At 36.6% G+C, this 23722-nt stretch overlaps 1 protein-coding gene across 3 annotated transcripts; it reads left to right on the top strand.

Annotated features, from left to right (window-relative positions):
* Nucleotides 1-2374: 2374 nt before the first annotated feature.
* On the top strand, nt 2375-18087 carry zdhhc21 (zinc finger DHHC-type palmitoyltransferase 21). 3 transcript variants are annotated; one of them, XM_053510630.1, is made up of 9 exons: nt 2375-2506; nt 2888-2948; nt 3386-3627; nt 6935-7033; nt 9986-10097; nt 11920-12058; nt 14131-14247; nt 17485-17528; nt 17707-18087. In XM_053510630.1, the coding sequence occupies exons 3-9, from the start codon at nt 3474-3476 to the stop codon at nt 17831-17833; spliced, it is 792 nt and encodes a 263-aa protein (XP_053366605.1). In that variant the 5' UTR covers nt 2375-2506; nt 2888-2948; nt 3386-3473; the 3' UTR covers nt 17834-18087. The 3 variants fall into 3 exon arrangements, with proteins under 3 accessions (XP_053366605.1, XP_053366604.1, XP_053366603.1); XM_053510629.1 differs by having other exon boundaries at nt 2376-2506; nt 3423-3627; nt 17704-18087; XM_053510628.1 differs by having other exon boundaries at nt 2377-2506; nt 17704-18087.
* Nucleotides 18088-23722: the final 5635 nt, after the last annotated feature.

The raw sequence follows: 23722 nt of genomic DNA, 5'->3' as shown, positions 1-23722 counted from the left end.
TGGGAAACGCAAATTCACTAAGCCATAATGAAAATTCATAACCACCTGAGAAATGGTTTGCCCACAGGGAAATGAGTAGGAGAAACATTCATTCTTATAATACCAAATCCTCCATCACTTATTTTCTATTGATTGTACAGGGAAATAGAAATCACTTGTTTTAAAAATCCCTTTCTTTTGATAGTGCAGGACAAAATAAATCACTTATAATTAGCAGCATATTTAGTAGACGCTCATTCAGTATTTAGCTTATTTTACAGAACTTTTTCCGATGTATGCATTAAATACTCACTCACTTACTTACTGTCTATACTGCTCTAACCTGTATACACATTTGTGGGGGCTTGAATCCTATCCCAGGAGACTTAGGGAACGAGTTGGGGTACACCCAGAACGAAGACCCAATGCATCACAGGACACAACAATCACACACACACACACACACACACACACACACACACACACGCTCACATGCTCATAGGCATGAAATAACACATATAGGATACTTTTTGGGGATTGTTAAGCTATGAAATAAAAATGATGCAAACATATGCTATTAACATTTTTGTTTCAAAACATGGATGGCTTGTGGCACTGCATGGAACCTGAAGTACTGCTTAAGTTTAATATATGCAAATTTATTCGAAGTGCATAAAAATGGCACAATCACAACAATGTTGTCCTGTGTGGACTCTACTTTGATTATTTAAGTCTCTTCGCTACAGAATCTATCAGAATATGTTTTTCAGCTGTTCATCACAACAGTAAAAGAATCAGAGCACTTTTTCAACAGATCTTTGTGACTGTACCTCATGTGATGTCATACTGGTATGGTTTTGTCAACAATATTTCTTGGAACAAAGTTTGAACTTTACCTGATAAATATATTCTAACTAACAAGATGCGGAAAATATCATTTAAATTATTGTATAAATGTTATCCAGTTAAATTTGTCCTTCTTTGAGATTTAAAAAAGACATTACCATCAGCTGCTCTGGTGTAGCTGGTCTTTTTTAGCTTTGCTCCTAAAACCATTGTGCATTTGTTTTGGACCTGTCAGTGTACAGAAAAATCAGATATTCTTGTTTTTATTCAAAGTTTGTTTTCTGTTTATTTTTTTTTCTTTTAAAGACATTATTTTTGGGTTCTTTGAGTACAAGAAGGAAGAGGATAAATATTGTATAATAAATGTAATATTTATAATTAACTAAACAGTTTTTTTGTATTCATGAATGTTAATTTTATAATAGTACTGTATATCCCTCGGTCTTGTTTTCAAAAATGACACATTTAAGATTCTTTAAAAGTATTATACTTAAAAAAGCAAAAAAGCTCCAAAGCTGTTAGATTTGTACATTTATTTGATAGATTTTTTGTTTCTATTTCTGGTGCTCTCATACAATACATTATGTTTCCTCTAAAGATGTCGGCAGTTGTGTGACCGTCAGAAGAGAGGCACACATTTTTCGGTGTCTATAATTTTTTTGAGGGCCAAAAGAAAGAGATGCGAAGAACCAGGAACCTTTTTTTTTTTTTTTGCAGTCAAAAATAACATAGCCAGGGAGGACAAAATGAGCAGTAAATAACAGATATCCTGATGTGTATAAATAACAAATATCAAAATATTTTTTTAAATAATCAATTAATTGATTATTAAAAAAATATTTTGATATTTGTTATTTACTGTCCTTTTTATCCTCCCTGGTTATGTTGTTTTAAATTGCATGTTGCTGTTTTGTACAAGAAAAAAAAATCCCTGTTCCTGTTTTTTCACATCTCTTTCTTTTCACCCCTGGTTCCTCCTCAAATATTATACTGATGTCTAAATCAAGTGAATAAGTACACTTTTTGAAAGTATTTGGAAATTTTTATAAAAAATACATATATTAAAAAAAACATTCCAGTTATATAAATATTTAAACCACGGTTTATAAATTGAGACATTAAAATGGTTATACGCGTATTGTGACTCTCTGAGGTGAAAAATGTGAGAAACGCATCTTTAACATGACTTTTCGGGGACTTCGCGGCCACCGTAGAATCACAGTCTAAAAAAAATACAGAGAACACTGCCCTGGCTTTTTTATCGAGAGTGAACCTGTCAACTGGTGAGTATTGTTTCCCTGTGTTATACACGGATAAAGCTTTAAACGCATTGTATACTGCATTTCTCTTCTAAGTCCGTATCTTATTTCTAGACGTTTATTCCCACCCTGCTTTATGTAGATGTTTAATATTGTATTTAATTCACAATCATAGATACTGTATTAGCTTATCAAAGCCTCACGCGAGCTAGCTAAACCTGCTACCGGAAGTGTTGTTAAGGAGTCGAAAGAGCGAGCGAGCGCGCGCGGGAGAGAACAGTCTTTCACTGGTGGAATATTTGGTGTGACATGTTACCTCTTGTTAGGCGTGGCAAAAAAAACGTGTGTGGTTGAAAAAGTGATATTTATCACGCACGAGCTATTTAAGACGGGCTCTTTTTCCAAACAGGAAAAACCTCAGCGTAAGCGTTAAGCCTTTCTCTTATTTTAAACATTATATTACACAGACCTATGCTAGATACAAACGTATTGTTCACTGCAAATTATGCGTATAAAAATCATGGTGTTAACTGGTTTGTGTAATGCAATACTTATGTTACTATGTAGCACAGATTTTAATATGTAATTGTGCATCTTTCTGCTTACGTATTAATAATAATAATAATAATAATAATAATAATAATGTATATTAGCCTGCTTATGTAGGAAAGATCATTCTTCAGGGTAAGGCTCATAAGGCTAAAACTTGCATGTTGGACAAGGCGGTCTTGTAGGTTCAGTTAAAAAAAAAAAGGAAATGAGGGATCAATGTGACATGTTTAATATGCTTTCCTCCCATTTAGTTCCCTATGGATGGAACAGTTGATCTGCTGCTTCTGTCTTCACATTAACACAAACGAAGAGGTACGTTAGAGGCTAATAATTTACGTAAACCTACAGTTTATTACCCAGGTCCTGTTGCCACCGATGTTGACCCAGACTTGCCCAATCTTTCTTGTATATGATTGGATAGACGGAGATCCTACATAGCTTAGCAGAGTCTTACTATATATCCATATGTTGCAACATGTGTTTAATCACCTCAAATAGTTTGACTCTTGAATTCTTTGTTTGTTCTTGTCCTTAATGCGTAAAGATAAAACATGTATTACATGTCATTTAGAGAACAATCATTTTAAAGTTCATTTCAGCAGAAGCAAATAGACTTGAAATGACGTTCAGGTTCTGTTTCTTTGCAGTGAACAGCTCTTTCTCTTTAACTATTTGGGAACTGCAAACCACCTCTTCATTTCTGCTGTTCAGTAAATTAATATTAATGTTGCTTTCATATTGTACCATAGTGTATGCACTATTGAGCTGAAGTCAAGCCCCTTTCAGGGAGCAGAAGTCTCTCATCACATCCTTGTGCCTGTTGTGTTATGAAAAAGGATGAAGCTGCGATTGCACTTTGTGGTGGACCCCATGGGCTGGTTCTGCCTCAGCGCAGTGCTGTTCATCTGGATCTACAACACCATCCTCATTCCCAAGCTCGTGCTGCTGCCACACTATGCTGAAGGACACATACCTGGAGCATTAGTTGTCTGTAAGTCGCAATGATAAATGTGCCTTAAAATTACAAAAAAAAAACACCTGCTCATGATGTTATGTAATCCAATATTGTTGTCTGGAAGAAACTGGACAATTGGAGAAAGATTCACTAAATACATTTGGGTTTGAGCTAAAACACATGTTGATGATCAGAATTTTAACTTTCTTTCCTGCCGATGTTTATGTCTGTGCTTCTATAACAAGTCTCTGATTGATTTGCTCTTTTTTTTTTAATGGCTTACTTTTCTCCTGTAGACAGCTCTCTTTTCTTTGTTGCTTTGACATTTTAACAACAAATGCAGTCTTCACAGCTAAAATTTACGGTTTAAACCAAGAGTATACATTCAGCATATGTATTTAAACATTTGCTGTACCTCGGATTAGGGAATAACAAAAGACTATTTAAGAAAGACTGAGCTGCTGTGTGTTCCAATACTTTTGGTAACTTAAAATAGTTGAGGGCAAACAAATGTTGCCATGTTTTTTTATGCCAAGCTGTTTGACACATCTATCAGAAATCAGAAAATTAAAGCTCACGTTATGATTATATTATCTCATTCGTCTTTGAACTCAAACCTGAATGTCTGACATAGAGCAAAAACAAGAAAAAAATTGCCCTTGGTGTTCCAATACTTTTTGATGGGACTGTACGTGCATACCATAGTCTTGAACATGTACTGTCTGCTATTTGTGATTTAAAGATGTGACCACCTGCTGTGCTATGAACTGCTGTATTTTACACTTATATTTAATCACTATTAGTTTTAAGCTTTTTTTTTTTGCCACCACTTTTTAGTTGCCATGATGATTTAGTTCACTTCAGACTTCATCCATCGACTGCAGTTGGTAGTTATGTCATCAATAAAGAGAAGTGAGTCAGTGGCACTGGCTGCCATGCATCCTCTTGTTGCCATGTTTCTTGAAAATGGTGTTATTCTAAGCCGTTCCTATATTTCCTCATCATATTGGTGCATCATCATTTATCACTGTTTAAATTACCTTCAAATATTCGACTGGTTTAATGTCTGCACGGCTCTTTCTTTTGTCCTGTATCAGACATCTATGAGCTCATGCGGAGGTATTCTTCTGCATAAGGACTTTACTTTAAATTTACCATCATGCGGTCTTCAACTGTCGAGAATATATTTTTCTTTATGGCTAATCATGTTTTGTTGCTAAACATTGTACGGCTTTACTAGAATTAACACTTGTTTTGTTTATCATGTTGAAAGATAACAAACTGACTCTGGAATCCATTCTACAGCTTTCGTTAGCTTATTTGCACTGAAACAACTCAAAAACAGTTGATCAACCAATCATCTGGTTGGGCAAAAACAGAAGAGTCAATTTATAGCTCTGCATCAAGCAAAGATTAGTAAGGAGTGTAACAAAGTTATCTCATTAATAATTTTATTTAATTCTCTTTTAAATGGCTTGGGAATATTACAGAATGCCAATGTGTGGTTCTGGCAGCATGAGAAGTAATTTAAAAACTGCAAGATAAAGCTAACTTACACTAAAATTCTGGGGAAACCATTAAACCTGAGTCACTGTCACTCAAATCCAGATTGCTGTCAATATGTCAGCTGATCTGTATTCAATGTGAGTATCTTATAAGTAAGAGCTTTGAGACATTACAAAATTTCTCCCCACCTCTCTTTGCTAAGTGTTTTTTTCTTTCTACTAGTGCTGCACGAATTTAATGATACAAAAATCATGTCATGATTATTTAGACACATATTATTTAAACTGCGATATTTTACTATTAAAATAGCATTGTCGCCTTGCACCTCCAGGATCCGGGTTCGGTTCCCGGCCAGGCTCGATTACCGTCTCTGTGTGCATGAAGTTTGCACGTGCTTGGTGGGTTTTCTCCGGGTACTACGGTTTCCTCCCACAGTGGATATGCAGGTTAGGCTAATTGGCATTTCCAAAAGTTTTTTTCATTGCCCGTAGTGTGTGAATGAGTGTGTGTATGTGTGTGTGCCCTGCGATGGATTGGCCCTCTGTCCAGGGTTTACACTAGTGGCCACTGCACAACTACACCTGGTGGTCACAAGTCACTTTACATTAATCACTTTTTAAGCATTTTTTGCACGGCACTAGTCACTTTAAATATGTGAATTGCTCAAACAGTGGACATTACATTACCATTACAACTACCATTCCATACAATAATTACATAAATATACCTGCCCGTTCAGCTGCTCTTACGTTTTATATTTCATTATACATTCTTCACATATTTTTTTTATATTGTGTATTTTTGCTGTACAGTTATTTATTTATTTTATTTTATTTTATTTATTTTTTATTTTTTTTTAACTTTAGTTTTATATTTTATTTTATTATTTCTTAGTTTTATGTACCCTATATTTTAATTCTCATATTGGTCTTTATTTTAGGTCATGAGCAGTTGCCTAAGCATTTCATTGCATATCGTACTGTGTATGACTGTGTATGTGACAAATAAAAATTTTAATTTGAAATTTGAATTTGAGGGTGTACCCCTGCCTCGTGCCCCTGCGACCCCTAATACAGAATAAAGCGGTATAAGTGAGTGAGTAACAGCAAGTAATGGCACAAAATCTCTCGTTAAGAGGATGTTTGCCAACATGTATTTATCATGTATATTATTTTTTTGATAAATGATTGATAAACTCAACATAAATTCTTAAATTTTGTGTTATTACATGTAATAAATTGCAGCCTTTTGCGATTAAATAACCGCGCAGGTCGAGATCGCGATTTAGATTTTATTTTTATGCAGTTAATTGTGCAGGAGTACTTTCTACACACATTTTTTTTGTGTTCAGCATTTAAACATCTTCGCTGCAGAACTGTTCAAAAACACTTTCAAATTGGCACAATGAGGTACATTTCAGCATGTCAGGGCTCATACACTTTGTAAAGCGGTTTGTCCAGTCACACCAAGTGACAGATTGAGAAATATAGTAGATGTTATCAGACTGGTTTTTCAGGCTGGTGATTTTTTTTAAACACTTTGAAAAGCCTGCACCCTACACGGTCTTGGCGCACACGTGTGATTTTCCTGCAGGGTGTCACAATGGCAAAGATGTTTATCCTGGTCTTCTCCACATCAGTATACCCTGTCAAAGGCTTGGTACTGTAATTAGCTGATGAGTTCAAACAGGGGTGTTTAAAGAAACAATACCCTGTGCATAAAAGGGACTTCCTAAAGATTATTTTTGAGGTTAACAATATGTTGGTGCATTTGCTTTTATTGTTACAAGCTACTTAACTGTCAAAAGTAATTTTTCACTCTGTCTGTTTATTCCAAGGTTACTACCTAGCGTCACTCTTGTGTGTGTCTGCATTGTTAAGGGCTTCCACTGCAGACCCGGGACGACTCGCTCAAGACCCCAAAATCCCCTTAGCAGGTAATTTGAATTTGCTCTTAGTTAGCTGAAGCACAAAAACAACTTGTGGTGCTGCTGCAAGGGACTCTGCAATTATTTTTAACTTGGTTTGTAGAACCCAATTTAGATATCCCAATTAAATTTATAAAAATTATTCTCTACATACATGCAATTACTTTGTGTCCATTTAAGTTCACTGTTTTGTAAAGAAAAAAGAAGCAAACGTCTTTAGCAATGACTTCGAGACCTTTGTTGGCCTGCATTTTTGCTTGCGTAGGTGTGTTCGCACACGGTGGTCTGCAAAATGGATTTCTGTATTAGAGTAAGTAAGGATGTAAACATGATAGGTCATGATGCTATTATATATTTTACAGGTAAATTATAGAATAAAAAAAGATAAATGATTGATTTGTCCCACTTTTTAGACATTTATCGTTACATTTAAAGTTGTGGATGTCTAAAAGAAAAGTTTCTGGTACAGAATTTCTGTATTGCCTACATTAAGGGTATAGATGAACTAGACTGCATTTAATTTAAGGATGGAATACACTATGTATAATAGTACTCAAGTAAAAGTAGAAGTCCTCCATTTAAATTTCCACTTGAGTAAAAGTACAAAAGTACCTAAATTGTACTTGAGAATCTATATTAGTGGCTTGCATTAGCTCACTGTAGCCTTAAAGTCATGGTAAAAGTATGTAAATTTTTCGCCCTTTCTCGCTTGGAGTATACATAGATAAAGCAATTTAAGTAATGTACAGTTTTAAGCACACTAATAAAGAAAATGTACTTTATTACTTTTTACCGCTGCTTTTTTTTTCGTCCTAATGCACAGTTAATCAAAAATCTAAATCGCAATATGGACCTTTGCAATTATTTAATGGCAAAACGCTGAGATTTATTACAGGTTTTTTAATCATTTAAATTATATATATAATTTTATTAAATTTATATATTTTTTTAAGATGAGAGAGAAATATTGGCAAACATTTGCTTAGTGAAATCATCAACTAAAAAAAAATAAAATAAATCAAATATAATCAAATCCTGCATCCCCACACTAAATCAGTCATTCCTCCCCGCCCCCCGTTTTTAAGATAATGTACGGTACTTGTAACTGAATAACTAAATCCTAATTCTTTTGTCCTGGGGTAGAAAACTTATTGAAAGTTTTGAGACTACTTTCCTAATTGTTACTTTATCTTTGTTTAATAGCAAGCCTTCAATTAATTAATTAAATTATTTATTTTTTTGCCTCAGATATTTGGAGAATTTACACAGTACAAGTTACTTAAGACAAGTTGTTTCTATAGAAATAATAACATCTTGTAATGTGTGCATTAATGCACTGTTGTTAGGTCCTTGCTGTTAAAGAAACTTAATGCCTTGTGATAAATCGGATTTTAGAATTTGGCAGCTTTATTGTATTAGCAAAGTTAAAAATCACCATAGCAGTAGCCATAAAACAGTGTGTTTCCCTCTAAAAGTGAAAATTTTGGGTAACAGAAGTCTGACACTGCATTGGAATTTAAAGAATTTTTGTTTAAAAAGGCAGCAAGGGGAAGTCGTTTAGCTGACAAAATTTCTTAAATGAGTGTTGTCACAAGCAAAAGAATCTGGTTAGATATGTGTGTTTTACTGAACAAACAGCTCCTTCTTTGCTGTCAGTTAAACACATGAGGTTTAAAGTTGTAAAACATGAATCATTTAAACCATGTTCATTTAAACCCCAAAACAGTACTGAAATACTTTTTTGATAATCTCCATAATGCATAGTTTTGTTTTAGCGAAGGAAAAAACTTACACCTGTACAACTATCTATTGCCATTGAATTTGCATAACATGATGGTTATATAGTTAAATAATTTATTTCAAAAATACTCCAAGCACATCAAGATGCTGCTGTAAGTGACTTAATCTTAATCACACAGAATACAGTTTTACAGTTACACATATACTACATTGACACATGCATATAATACACTTAACATGATCATGACATCCTTATTGTGACATTAAAGGTGTGTTCATACTTTTGTTTAGTTAGATTAAACCAAACTCTGGTGCGGTTGTTTTGTTAGTGCTGTTCACTCAAATGAGTATGAAGGCTGCCATCCGAACCTCAGATGAGGACCTCTGAAATGTCCGATTCCAAACGAACACTGGTGCAGTTTGTTTTGAATGTAATTGCACCATAGCATAACTAGTTTGTTTTATAGAAGTTTCTTTTACTATATATTTTTTTTATTAAGTTTTACAGGCACACCAGCAGAGGGCACTGTTGTTCTGGTTTTAGCACATAAAGACTTGACCATCCATAACATTGACCAATGTAATGACCTAAAGATCATGTTTACATTTAACACATTCTGTTCTTTACATGTGCTAATGATCTTACTTTTATGTACTACTCTTAACTGTGCTCTATGGATTTCCAAATATTCAATTCAATTCAATTTTATTTATATAGCGCTTTTAACAGTGGTCATTGTCTCAAAGTAGCTTCACATAATTAAAAGAAAATATATGGTGATGTGTTTTGGGAGATGATTTATGAGGGCAGTAATAGAATCAAAGAGCAGATCTATCACCTTATCAGCAAAGTGCAAAGGTAGTTAAGCCTTTAGGTGAATGTGTGTGAGAGTCGCACATGCCCTCTGGTTGTAATAGCATTAGCAATTACCCTGAAAGCATATGAAGCAGCTGACCAGATAAGGTAGGATTGGGTCAAATGTGCCAGAGCAGTAAATAACAGAGAGGGAGTAACTTGATCAATTATAAATGGAAGTAGTAAATAATCAAAATTAAAATGGCTTTATCACCTCATATCGATAATTAAATATTTATAAAGTGTAATGATTATGTATTGTGGATTCTTACTATTGAATAAACATTTGTTTCTGCTAGATGATCTTTATTAATAAATCTCTTGGTTGGTAAAAATAGTGAGATTTCTCTTTTAATTCATTCTAGAACGTGAACAATGGGAGTTGTGCAATAAATGCAATCTCATGAGACCAAAGAGGTCGCACCACTGCAGCCGCTGTGGACACTGTGTGCGCCGCATGGATCACCACTGTCCCTGGTGAGAAGAGACGTCTTTGTTGTTTATTGGTTGTGAGATGATGCACACATTGTTTGAGTACTTCTAAAAATAAACTTGCACTTAATGTTCACTAACAGTAAAAATTTATTGTAAATGTAGTTTAATTTATTTATTGTTATTAAGATTATGATCTCTCAGTATCACAGAGGTGAGAAAACGGAATTCACCGTGACGGATTGCGCTGAAGGAGAGGCTCAAATTTTTGCCTTATGTTACCTATTTTAACTATTAAAACTTTCTGTAAACTTTTCTTAACATGAGCATAATCTAATTATATAGCCAAGCACAATGATGTTTTTATTACTCATTTAAACAACAGAGTTTGGGGTTATTAGATTCATTGTGTCATTACATTTAGTTTGCCATTATTCATTGGTCTATTTGTTTGGTGAATTATTGTGCTTTAATTTTAACATTAAAAACTCTTTAAGTCCACATGACTAGCCAACCAGACAAACAACTCAATAATAACTAGATAGACTTCACGGTCATTGGTGACACGAATTCCAGGAATTCCTTATTTAACTCCCTTACTTTCACTCATCATGTTTACCCCTTTATCCTGTATACAGGGGCGCGGTGCCCTGGAGCCTATCCTATCCTGGAGGCATGAGGCGGGGTGTACAGGGTGACAAACCATAGTAGGGCACACATACACACACTCATTCACACGCTACGGGCAATTTGGGATCACCAATTTGCATCTTTTTAAACCGTGGGTGAAGACCCTTGGAGTACTTGGATGAAGCCCACCAAGCACAGGGAGAACGTGCAAACTCCATGCACGCAGAGGTGGGAATCAACCTGGCCGGGAATCGAACCCAGACCCTGGACGTGAAGGGCACAGTGCTAACCACTAACCACCATGCTGCTCTCCTTATTTAAAAAAAATTAATAACCTGCTGGCTCACTTCATGCACCCCTGGTGTCCCTGGAGTGTATTTGTAGCATTATTGCCCTAGAGACTATATTTCAGTACTTGGATAATTAAGTATTAAACCTATCAACATTATACAAAGCATACAAATCACCAGGAGAGACAAGACTCATCCAAGCATATTAAATGTCATAGCCCCCACTCAAACAGCCCCCCACACCTCAATTTTGGGTATACCATGAAGTTTATGTCTACCTAATAAATTTAATTACTGGACATCCTAAATTAATACATGTATTATAATAATGGTAAAATATGGCCTGACTTTTACTGTGACAATGAATCTGTACCATTAATGACCTTGAGGGCAATGTAAGGCTTAACATAGTTTAAAAAAAAAGTATGTCTCCTGAATGTGACCCTTTGCCCCAGACTGAGTGCGTTACCTTAAAAGACCCCAGGTTTTATACAGGCTTGTGTTTCTGCCTGTGTGTGTGCGTGTGTAAAGTTAATAAGGCTTCTATAGAAAGGTAAAATGAAGGGAAGGAGATATCCGATGACCAGGGGAGCGTGTGACTGCTAGCCCAAAGTGGAGTGGTACAGTATGACTGAAGAAGGCCTCAGTCTGTCTGGACTCAGCAAATCGTGACTTGCTGTCATCGCCTGTAATGGCCCAGAGAGAGGAAGGGCGGAAAAAAGTGCCCATATCTTTTTACAACTATTTGAATTAAGCTTCGACTTGGCTTCTCAATCCAGAACAGTTTTTTTTTTTTACTTTTTTTCTCTCTATCAATCTTACCAGATTTTTTTTTCATACTTACTGTATAGCTCACACTTCATCAGAATAAAGTTGTTCAGAATTTCCACTCAAAAGTTTATGTACTTGGCTTCTTATATGTTTTGTGTGTTTGTCTGTATTTGCAGGATTAATAACTGTGTTGGAGAAGATAACCACTGGCTCTTTCTTCAGCTGTGCTTCTACACTCAGGTCCTGAGTCTCTACACTCTTGTGTTGGACTTCTGCCAGTACTACTACTTTCAGCCCCTGGTTTCAGTGGACAAGGTATGAGCAGGCTACACCGGTGTGTCGTGCTTTACAGGTTATGTTTCATTTAGTTTAAAAGGGTTTACTTAGCTTAGGGTATGACTGCTTCTAGCCTTATCTACGGTCAAATCTGCAAACTCTTAAAAAGAGATATTTGTTAAAAATCACTAGGCATGTGAGTTTTGACTTTTGTTCAATCTGTTATAAAGATTAGCTGTCTAACACCCATTTCATGAATAGGTTTGTTTGTTATATATATATATATATATATATATATATATATATATATATATATATATATATATATATACTACCAGTCAAATGTTTGGATGTACCTTTTAATTCCATGGACTTTCGTGATTTTTATTTCTTTCTACATTGTAAAAACAATGCCAAAGGCATACAAAATATGGAATAATCTCTCGTTAATATTGAGATGTGTCCGCTACCTATGCTCTATAAAGCCTTCATAACGGCTCTAATCTGAGGTGCTATTTATTGGTGATTTTTGAGCCTGGCAACTTTAATTAAACTTCTCCTTTGCAGCAGAGATAAGTTTTCTTCTTGCCTCCCTGGCAAGGTCTTTACAAGAGCCAGTTTCATTATGGTCCTTGATGGGTTTTGCAAATGCACTTGATAATACTGTTCTTGCAAGAACTGTTTCAGAACAGGTGACCTTCATGTCTTAAAATAAAATTAACAACTGTTATTGTTGATGTTATTTGTTTACCTAATCCCATATGTGTTATTTCATAGTTTTAAAAACAATCCACTATTGTTCTAGAATGTAGAGAGAGGGCGGAAAAAAAACCTGTTTCCAAACTTTAGACTGGTACTATAAATTATTTGTGGTTTAAGGAAGAATTATGCCCTAGTGAAAAAAGTAATTAAAATTATATATTTATTATATGATATATCGCTTTATATTTATTCCATAACCATCCAAATCATCTAATGTGTTTATGATGTGTATGCGATATTGTTTGGCTCTTAGCATGCAAGGCCGTTTGTCAGCTGCTGTTCGGAATAGAGTGGTTGGGAGATGTGGTTCCTTGGCCAAGTGTTAAAGCTGCACCCCCCTCTTGTGATTTCGGTGTCAGGTAGAAGTGGGAAACTTATGCTCCCTCAATAATTTGATGAGTTTTTAATCTAATATGCCAGTGCAATTTATAAAACTATTCTCAATTTCTAGCCATCAGTTAGGTCTCCCCTGTTATACCATTTTGCTGTCTGCTCCCTTATGCATTGCAAGGGCTCATATGTGCTCAAGGTTAGCTAATGTTGCTGTAATCGATTGGATACAGACAGGAAGAGAGACATCCCTCCAATCCCAAGAAGCATGGCTGTGGCATCATGATAAGTCACTCTCTTTCAATATTAGAATAATGCTGCAGTTTCAAAGAGATTGTTGTCCATTATAAATGGAAGAAGTGAGGTTCTACAGTCCTGAGCATGACATTAATATAAATCCCAGAGCATCTTTAAAAACAGTATGTAACAAAGTGTCTGGAGTGACCCAATGCCCTTTCTGTCCTCTGTGGTCACTCTGGATTAACACATAATTCGTTTAGATTTCACTCATTCTCTCCCAGATTAATCGATGCATTCACAATGACAGCTGAAACAACTGAGCCATCTCCTTGGCAGTGGTTGCTGGCCTGTATCTCATTTCCTGTTTTTGTTTTGCCACATTGTGTGTAGGTAAACGAACCCAGCTGAGAAGTGTGAGGCGGGGTGTGTGTGTGCGCACACACACACACTAACACATAGAGAAAAGCCTGTGCGGGAGAGATAGAGGCGTTATCTCTGGGAAAGCTCTGCTTTATTTTGGTGGTGTGTGTGGAACAGGCTGAATTGGGATGTGTGTTTGGATTGATACAGCCACCGAGAGCCTCAAGCCAGACAAATGAACACGAAGCATTGAATCACTGTTGGGGAAGAACTGCCGCTTTTAATGAGCCCCGTGGAAATGGCATTTTTGTTTAAGTCTATGTGTGTGAATTGACATGTTGGAACAGAAATTAGGAACGGTTGCATGCGTGTGATATTTTTTATTCATGCTAATACATTGTCTTTGCTTTGTTTCCCAGGAGTTATTTACGGTTCGTCATGAGCTGGCGCTCTTGCGCGTGTCCTGTTTCATGGGATTGTTTATGTTCGGAGGAATGAGCAGTCTCTTCTACTCACAGATCATAGGAATCCTTTCTGTGAGTCAGTCTTGGATCTCCTTTCTTTTCTCTCTTTCTCTCTCTCTCTCTCTCTCTCTTTTTTTTTTTTTTACATTTACACTTCCTTAGAATTGTTCACTGTATACTTTATGCGTTTACACAGTAATGACTGGCATCATATTCTGTTGGGATCATGCTGGATCTGAAGCAGGATTACACCCTTCACAGGGCACCATGTGCACGTGCACACACTCACTCACTCACTCACTTACACTCACACTCACTCACTCTCTCTCTCTCTCTCTCTCTCTCTCTCTCTCTCTCTCTCACACATACACACACATACACTCACATACAATCACACACACTCTCTCACACTCACTCACACACACACACTCTCTCTCTCTCTCTCTCTCACATACACACAGACACACACACACACACACACACACTTACTTACACACTCTCACTCACTCACTCACTCACTCACTCATTTACACACTCACTCACACTCTCTCTCTCTTTCTCTCACACATACACACACATACACACACACACATACACTCACTTACACTCACACTCTCTCTCACACACACTCTCTCACACTCACTCACTCTCTCTCACACTCACTCTCTCTCTCACACACACACACACACACACACACACACACACACACACACACACACACACACACACACACACACTTACTTACACTCACACACTCACTCACACACTCACTCACACACTTTCTCTTTCCCACACACACTCACACAGCTACACTGGCAGTAGCTGCCAGACTTGTACACATCCTAATGACTCTGGCTGTCAGTGTTCAGATTCTTGCCCACAACATTACTAGAAGTTGGCTTCGACAGAACTTTGGAGAACATGGATAAAAAAAATCTAAGCTTTCTCAGTTGACTGAACATGCATTCAGCACTCTGATGGGGCAGTATGCTAATCACATTGGACTCTGATCCTTTGATTGACAACTTCATGTGAGAAAAGAGGATTAGGGTGTGACCTGGCCAAATTCAGAAAAAAAGGCCGTGTTCTTGGACAAAGAACACTCTTTATCTTGCCTTATCTACTTTTGCATTGCCTAGTCATGTCCAATTCAATCTGGCGGAAATGTTTCTCTTTTCTTAGTTTATTGTGTCCTCGAAGAACACTTGAACTATTGTACCTTGTCATTCTATCATTTTTATTTTGCCAGTTTCTTTATATGCGACATTTACAAATGTAAAGAATATTTTGGTGCCAGCGATTTTGAGAGAGGTGAAATCCTCCGTTTTATGACATCGATGCAGAAATACTTCAAGGTAAACAGGACGACTTGTGCAGTGCTGTGCAAATGTCTTGAGACGCCCCTCATTTCTTCTTATTAAATTAAGTTGTGTACGTTCATTTAAAGAAATGGAAACGCATGTTTCACTGTGACAGCCTGCAAAGCCCCGAAAGTGCCAATTGATTATTTAAAAATGTAATTTTTAAATTACATTTTCCTTTTAGTCAGTTCCAATCACTCAGCATCATCAGTATTTTAATCACGGCCGGTGTATGTTTTTTATTTTTTTATTTTTTTAAATTCTTGAATGATTCATAGGTTTATTGTGTGGCTTAAAAACCTAAAAAACATTCCTCTGGTACATGGATGGGAGTGGACTAAAAATCAGAGCCTGGAGAATGATCCCTAAAGACTACATTAAAAATACAAGAACATCAAGCTCTTCAGAAGCAAAATATGAACAAATTAAGCTCATTACTTGCACAGCACTGTATATCAATACCCCGAAATACATGTGTTTTTGCATGGATTTATTGTATAAATATAATGTTTAAGAAAATAAAAGATAATTAAATTGTACTTATGTTAACAGTTCCTCATTGACCTTTTCGAAGAAATAATAAAAAAAAATCTTGCTTTACGTAATCAAGTGGCTTAAGTGATGCCAAGCATCCTTTTCAAAATGGGCTTTTGCTCCTGTTCGTCCTTATCATAGCTTTACAATTAAAGAGGATCTGGTCGATTAAGCAGTGAAGAGGCTGTGCCTAAAGCTCTGCTTGCTTCATGGAGCAGAACTCCCAAAAGACCTCAATATGGAGCTTTTTTTTTAAAATAATTATTATTACTGGTATGTCGTCACTTCTCCCCCAGGAACAGCACAGATTTTGCTTTCCTAATGCCACACCTCTAACCTTCCATATTACATGCCTCACAGAGCACTACATATCTGTGGCCAAGATGGCTTGAGAAAGAAACCTGATGAGATACAAGCAGGGCCTCCAGGACAAGTAGCTGTTTAACACCCTTATTATCACATTAACACGTCAAATAGTTTCCTACATCCCTGGATATCCTTGAGTACACTTCTTGGCAGCAGATGGGTTAGGACTTGGATTTTCTAATATAGTCAGTGTTTTTCTACTGAGGCACGCTATAACATAGAACTCCTCATTACATGCCAACCGCAAATATGTTCCACCCCCTGACCCTAACATAGTCTAATAAGGGGTATTATTAGACTTGGCTGGGCAGATGATATGCCAGTTGCTTGTGTCAGTGATTACACTTTTGACCACTGATCCCTAATAAGATTTTCTCACAGGCCCATGCAGGGGTCAGCACTGGTTAATATTTGTTAGCGCTTAGGCCTTGACTCTGGACATAACCCGGGCCTGTATGCATCATGTTCTAAGGTTGGATGAATTTTTATTTTCATTGATGTTTGTGGCGCCTTAACAATTTTTGGTTATTTATACACATGGATCAGTGTGATTAATTTTTTCTTTTTTTTTCTTTTTCTGGATTAGCCATCAGTCACACTTCACTCCTCCATAAATAGGTCCCTCAGTGGTAGAGCTAGGCTCACCTCATTTACATAATCGGCTGCAGTGTCGCTTTTTTGTCCCTTATTCGGGTCGTCTCGCCCCCTCACCTGGTGTGCAGGGGGTGAGTTTAGTAGGCTGACGCATGCGGCGTATTGTCCACATGCAGATGCCCCTCTTGGCCCTGCCAACTTGGCAAGGTGAAGAGGGCACCAGGGGCTTCTCACTGCTGACAGCTTCACTGTCTCTCTTTTGTCTCTGTGCATGCTGTAGAGTCTTTCATTCGTAGCGTGGGAACGATGAGTACAAGGTCTGCTACATTAACTTGCATCTAGTCATAAAAAATTCGATGATTTGCAATATCTGCCTTCTGTGATATGTTTAAGGGTTTAATATATTGTGTACCGTGTGTGTTATAAATATAAAATGTTCCATTTTTGTTTTTAGGACACAACCACTATAGAGAAAATGTCTCACCTCTCAGAGGGGATGTAAGTGTTTTTATTTTAATTTCCCTAAGTTATGCAATAATAACAATAATAATAATAAATCATCTCAGGCCAAAGTAATAAAGAATCAGTTCTTGTTGAAATACTAGATGATGATGTCTTGGAAGATGTTGAAGATATTTCTCTGTAATGAAGTGCATTTATGCCTGGCTCGCAGCAGTGCTCATCGGTCGTGGCAGCAGTCGTTGGCCGAGGTGTTTGGCACGCGCTGGAAGCTCCTGTGGTTCCTGCCGTTCCGAAGCAGACGGCCACTGTACTTGAGTTCCTCCTCCCACTCGCACGTGTAGCAAAGCAGAGGCTGGTGCTGATGACGTCAACCTGCTACTTTACACTCCTTTCTCTTCTCCACTTGTCCACTATGTCACTTGACTGTGGCCTAACACTTCCAAGGTACCAAAAACTGCAGTTTTCTTCAGGTTGTGCTCAGTTAAGACCTTGACCACAACTAATACCATCCCTCTTATTCCACGGCCAAGCTCTTGTCTCATGGTGTTATTGCAGTCGACTTCTGATTTTGGTATTGTGTGGGGTTTTTTTTTGTCTGTTTTAGTTTTTTTTTTCCTTCTACTGAAAGCTTTGTAAACGGGATGCGCGAATGTGTGTGTTTACGATGTTAGGGAACATCAGGGTACGACTGAATTAAAGGGTTTCTTGTTTCCAGGGTAACACTCCATGACTCTGTGATTGGCAGGGTGCAGCTTAGTCTGAGAGGTTTTATCTCTGAATTATTAGGGTGGGTGGCTGATGGCTCTCGAGGTGAGCCATGACCTCTGGCAAGAGCTGAAGACAACCTCAACACTAACTCTGCTCACAAACGCTTAGCCAAGCATCATGTACCGCAACACTGAATCCTCAACTTGAATACTGATCAGGTGGCAGCACAAAGATGCATTCCATTCAGTCACAATTTTGCCTCTTCCTTTTTTTTTTAATCACATGATTTGTGCCTTTTTGAATGTCAGAGAATTGAGGTAATTTTATATATATATTTTGCCAAATTATTTAAAATTGTGTGTGGATGGTATGCTATGGGAATCTGTTATTTGAATCATTTTTAAAGATCATTAAGCTGTTATTTATTTTTTTCCAATATTAAACCTGTGATTCAAATTGACCAAAATAGACCAAATTCACAGATGGTCTTTATTAATAATGTTCTAAAACTAATGAACTATACTATAGCTTACTACTATAGTAGTTGTTGTATGTGAAGTGCCTCTTTAATGCTTTATTCCAGTCTACCAAAATCCTCTAATTATGTTTTCTTGTAAATGGATCCTTTGATGAACATTGGTATGGAAAAAAAAACACTTCTATTAGATAGTTTGGGAAAACCAATACAATCACCTCCTCCAAATTTATTGGCATCCTTCAAGATAATGAGCAAACAGTAGTGTAGGTAATAACATTATCCACAAAGATTGATAAAAAAAAATCCATGTAAGGTGCTGAAAGAAGCTTACCTTTTTTTTTTTTAGAAAGAAAACAATAAACATTAATGATGCATGCAAAGAATATTCAAAATAAATGCAAGCAAGTTGTGTTACTTAAGGATTAGATTGTATTTGTCACGTACTTATCCAAATATTTTTGTGGACATAAAGGAGCTTTTAACACGACAGAGCTTTTTTCTGACCTTTAACATGTCAGTTATTTAGTATGGCATTTAACAGTTAAGCTTAATGAAGATTGGACACGTATACCAACTAAAAATATGGCCATGTGCTGATAGTTGTGATAAAGAACGAATGAATAGCAGACAGTTCAGAGTTGGCCATTAAAATAACTTTTTAAAAAAAGTATCATAACAAAGTACTGTGCAACAGTTTTGGGCCATTAGTATGCTGCTGATGCTGAATGCTGAGTGGTTGAAACAGACAAAAGGGGAAATGAGATTGTTGCATAAACAATCATTTGTTTCCAATTTCTTTTTTTTTTATCTTTTGCCACTTTACAGCTTGTGATAGTAAAACATTTGTTCCAATTTCTTTAATTTACACTGCGTAATTTCTTTATTTATGAATAAATGAGGGCTGAGAGTTTGAGAATGAGATTGTTGCATAAACAATCATTTGTTTCCAATTTCTTTTTTTTTTATCTTTTGCCACTTTACAGCTTGTGATAGTAAAACATTTGTTCCAATTTCTTTAATTTACACTGCGTAATTTCTTTATTTATGAATAAATGAGGGCTGGCTCAATACTTTTGCACAGTACTGTACATCTGTATTAACGCAGGAAACAGTGTGTAAATAAAACTGAATAGGGCATCTACAGTACATAGAAATGTCCTTCATGTCTCTAGATGTGTCTCAACCTGGTCAGACATTAAAATAGTTCTTACAGGGGAGAGTTCTCCTGGTAGATATTCAAGAGGGGTGCCAATAATTATGGAGTGAACAGTAGCATTATCTTTTGTTGAAATTTTAATGTGTTTGTTTTATAGTAGTCCTTTAGTTTGTTTTATTCGTTTTAATGCTAATTGCTAATCCCTTTACTTGTGAGTCAAATTGCTCCAGTTGGGTGGAACATTTTCTGTGTAAAATTAAATTTTGGGTTTTAGGAGTTTTGTGGCTTCTGATCAAATCCTCAGATATTAAAGTGTCTCAGAATTATAATGTTTTGGAAGCTCTCATTCATAGGATGAAGTTCTCACTTTGGATGGTACTATTGCCTTATGTCAGAATTTTATCATTTCATATTTTGTTTAAAAATATAAAGCACGGTCTTTGATGGGGGCAGCACTGAAATAAGCATACGTCTGTCTTTCCTCATTTTTGCAATAGATCTATAATGTGTATCTCCAGAAAGCTTTAAGAAAAGTATAAACCTTTTTTAAATCTCTTAGATTGAGTCAGAAAGGTGATTCCTGTCACAAATATGCTTAATGCAATTCTAAAATGGTGGTCTTGTACTACAGATTGTACGAGTAAGATTGAGAATTGTTATTGTCTTCTGTTTATTGAACCTCTCTTAATTTTTTTCTCCCATGTATATGCACTCAAAAAAGGATCTTATGGCTTTGTTTGTAAGATTTATTTGAGTATTGATTGTTTACCTCATATTTTTACATGATTTTTAAATTTATTTTATTAATTGGAAAAGTTGTCTCCTTCATGCATCTAGTATGCTGAAAGACGCAATTTGGATTGACGAACAAACCAGATCAAAAAGTCAGCCTCCGAAATGTCCTGACTGAGCACTGATTGTTTTTTGTTCTAAAATCCTGCACTGATTGACTCTTTATCAGACATTTTATGTTGTGTTTACAATAACATTTCTTAACAATATAAAATGATCTCGAGTTTTTTTTCGCCTGTACTGGGATTTCAATATTATTTAGATGTAGTGAGTTTATGTCTTGTAAACCCTTCATTCGGGTAATCGTTTGAGTTTGATGCTGCCTGAATTGCTCGAAACTTCTTTATCTCCCAAGACTACATTTAAAGGCACAGCGTATAGTAGTAATTGTGAACTTTTTTTGTGTCATAATAACATTAGGCATACGGTATATGATGGAGTTAAACAGAACTGTGCATCAAGAATATGATGCAAATATTCCCAGAAGTGAGCGATCAAATATGGGAAAAAAAAATGGCCACTTTTATTAACATGGAGGTGAAACGGGAAAAGCATCTGTTCATTTGTTCAGCCATCTTTACTAAGGCGGTATGCTGGTCAGCATCGCTCTGGATTAGACAACATTTTGTAAAACATAATCAGGTTTATAAAAAATTATTATGAGCGGGAATATACAAAAACTGTCCCATGCTCACCTCCTAGATGCTGTTTAGTCAGAGCCGCTTGCTTACTGTATAAGGCACTGTTTTTAACATCGTTATGGCATGTCTACGATATTTGTACATTTTTATCCATATTCTCATTATATTGTGTGAAACAAGTAAAGAAGTATTTAGTCGATGGCAAACAGTTAAACTCAGAAGTGCTCATATAAACATTTAGGTGTGTACCTGTCCTTTAGAAAGCAATAAGACCTGCTCAAATCTTCACTGTACTATAGCATATATATATATTAAAATGTACACCAATATACCTTATACATACTGCATACTACTACACGTGCTGATATTCTCACATATTCTCAAGCGAGTTCTCGTGCTTGTTGGTTTACGTCTACTGTTTCTATCAGTGGAAAGTGCGTAGTGGAAGTGTACACTTCTGTCTGCACTATCAGGAGCTCCTAATTCAGGTCTAAGACTATAATCATACTTGGGCTCTTTAATTGACTCTCCTGGATCCTTTAAAAAATATTTTTTTCATGTGGTATCAATCAAATATTCTATTTACCTTTATTTTGTGGTTAAGAGTACACCACATATAATATGTAAATTATTTATTAGGGTGTTTTCTTTTTTTAAAAAATAAATAAATAGTGTTTTAAAATCTGCAACATCGACTCTCTTTTTCTTTGTTGTGTCTACTGTATATGCACAGCTTGCCTGTGGGTTGTAAACAGATTCTAAGCGTTCACAATGTTCTTATTAAGTGCCGTCATCTGCCTTGCGTTGTCCTCATGAATCTTTTAGTCATCCCCGAATAGGGGTGCAAAGGTCCTCCCTCCATTTGTTTCTCTTTAATAGAGTTTCCCCATGACCTCAAAGCAGACCATCTGTGAGGGAATCTCAGCCATCAATCAATGCATGCAGGTTATTTTTCTAATCTTACACAAATAAAGCTTGGCTCGTTGCTCTAGGCCGAGGTTTCCTACATTCCCATCTGTGTTGCTCTTGAGAACCTATGTGATCTTCTCAGCTTGCTTTCCATTTCTCTGTTCTCTCTTGCAGTCGTTCACTTATCCCATCGGCTATCTGGTCATAAAGCATGTCCCGCTCTGTTGGGTTTTCCCCAATGCACCCGCAGCTAAATCAGCTGTCAATTAACTACAGTTTTAATCAATGTTTTTTCCCAAAACTATACAGTACATGTATATGTATGTATAAGCAATAAGATGACAAAGTTCTGTCAATAAATAAACTTTGGTGTGTCTACATTGTCCACCTTATGTGTCACATGGCTTATTCTTTAGTTGAGTCTTGTATTAGCAAAACAAGTTATCATAATGGTTGTAAATGCCCCGGTGTTATATATTCCATTAATTAGCCTTGCTTTCAGATAGACTGTGATTTTCAAGAACTTGGCAAAGCAGTAATGCAGCATGCATGCAACATTATTTCCTGTATCCGGTCCTGGGTGTATTTCTGCCTAGTGCCCACTCTTCTAGGGATAGGCCCCTGATCCATTGACATGCCGGCCGGGATTAAATTTTGCATGTTTTTTTTTTACACTTTTGATGGTGTTTGAAGCACCCTGCTAGATAGACGCACCTAATAACCTGCAACTCATATATAATATTTTTATAGAACGCAATAGTTTGTAAAACAGAAGTCTTTAATAAAACTCAGTAGTTTTACTTTACACGGTGAAACAGTTATTCGTTCTAAATCTTTTTATGCGCCCTGTTGGATGAAAACAACCAATTTTAGAATTTCTTTTTTTAACACACTGATACAAATTAACTACTGTCCTATTGATCACATTGCTATTTAACTTCCACAGAGCCCGCAAGCTGTTTTTTTTTTTTTTTTAACTTTGCATGAGCACAGCAAGAAGGGTAAAGTATTGCAATGAGTGTTTTACTGTACCATGAAGGTAATACACGTTTTCTGTTTCTGTCTGGCTTGATTCCAACCGAAGCATAAGTCACACATCTGCGATTTCCCAGTGTTTACATGAACTCAATTTGCACAGCCATGTATTGTTTCCTGCACTCCAAAAATATTAAAGCACTCCCAATTGGATTTCAAATTGTTTGATTTTGGTAATTTATGCCAGATGTAACCTTTTATTTGGACGTGTGAGGATTTGGCGTGGCGTGGCTTTGGGGAGTGTTGTGTCTCTCGGTGACTCTGGCCCCATGCCCCACGCCTGCTCTGTCTGGCTCTCTCAGACTCATGCCCTGCTGTTTGCCACCGTCGCTCTGGTGATGGGCACCATGCCACACATGGCTGACGTGACAGTTAAGTGCTGCTTTGAGTTGCCAGTTGGAGTCCCTGGCATCACCAATGCCCTGATGCCTTATATCTGTTTAATCAGTGCTCAGAAAGCACATGAGGCCTGTTGGTATGTCCCCAGGACCGCAACCATGTAGGCCATGAC

This window comes from Clarias gariepinus, chromosome 1, assembly GCF_024256425.1.
Source record: "Clarias gariepinus isolate MV-2021 ecotype Netherlands chromosome 1, CGAR_prim_01v2, whole genome shotgun sequence".
NCBI lineage: Eukaryota > Metazoa > Chordata > Actinopteri > Siluriformes > Clariidae > Clarias > Clarias gariepinus.
Note: the sequence above shows the minus strand (reverse complement) of the source record. Positions and strands in the feature narration are given on the sequence as shown.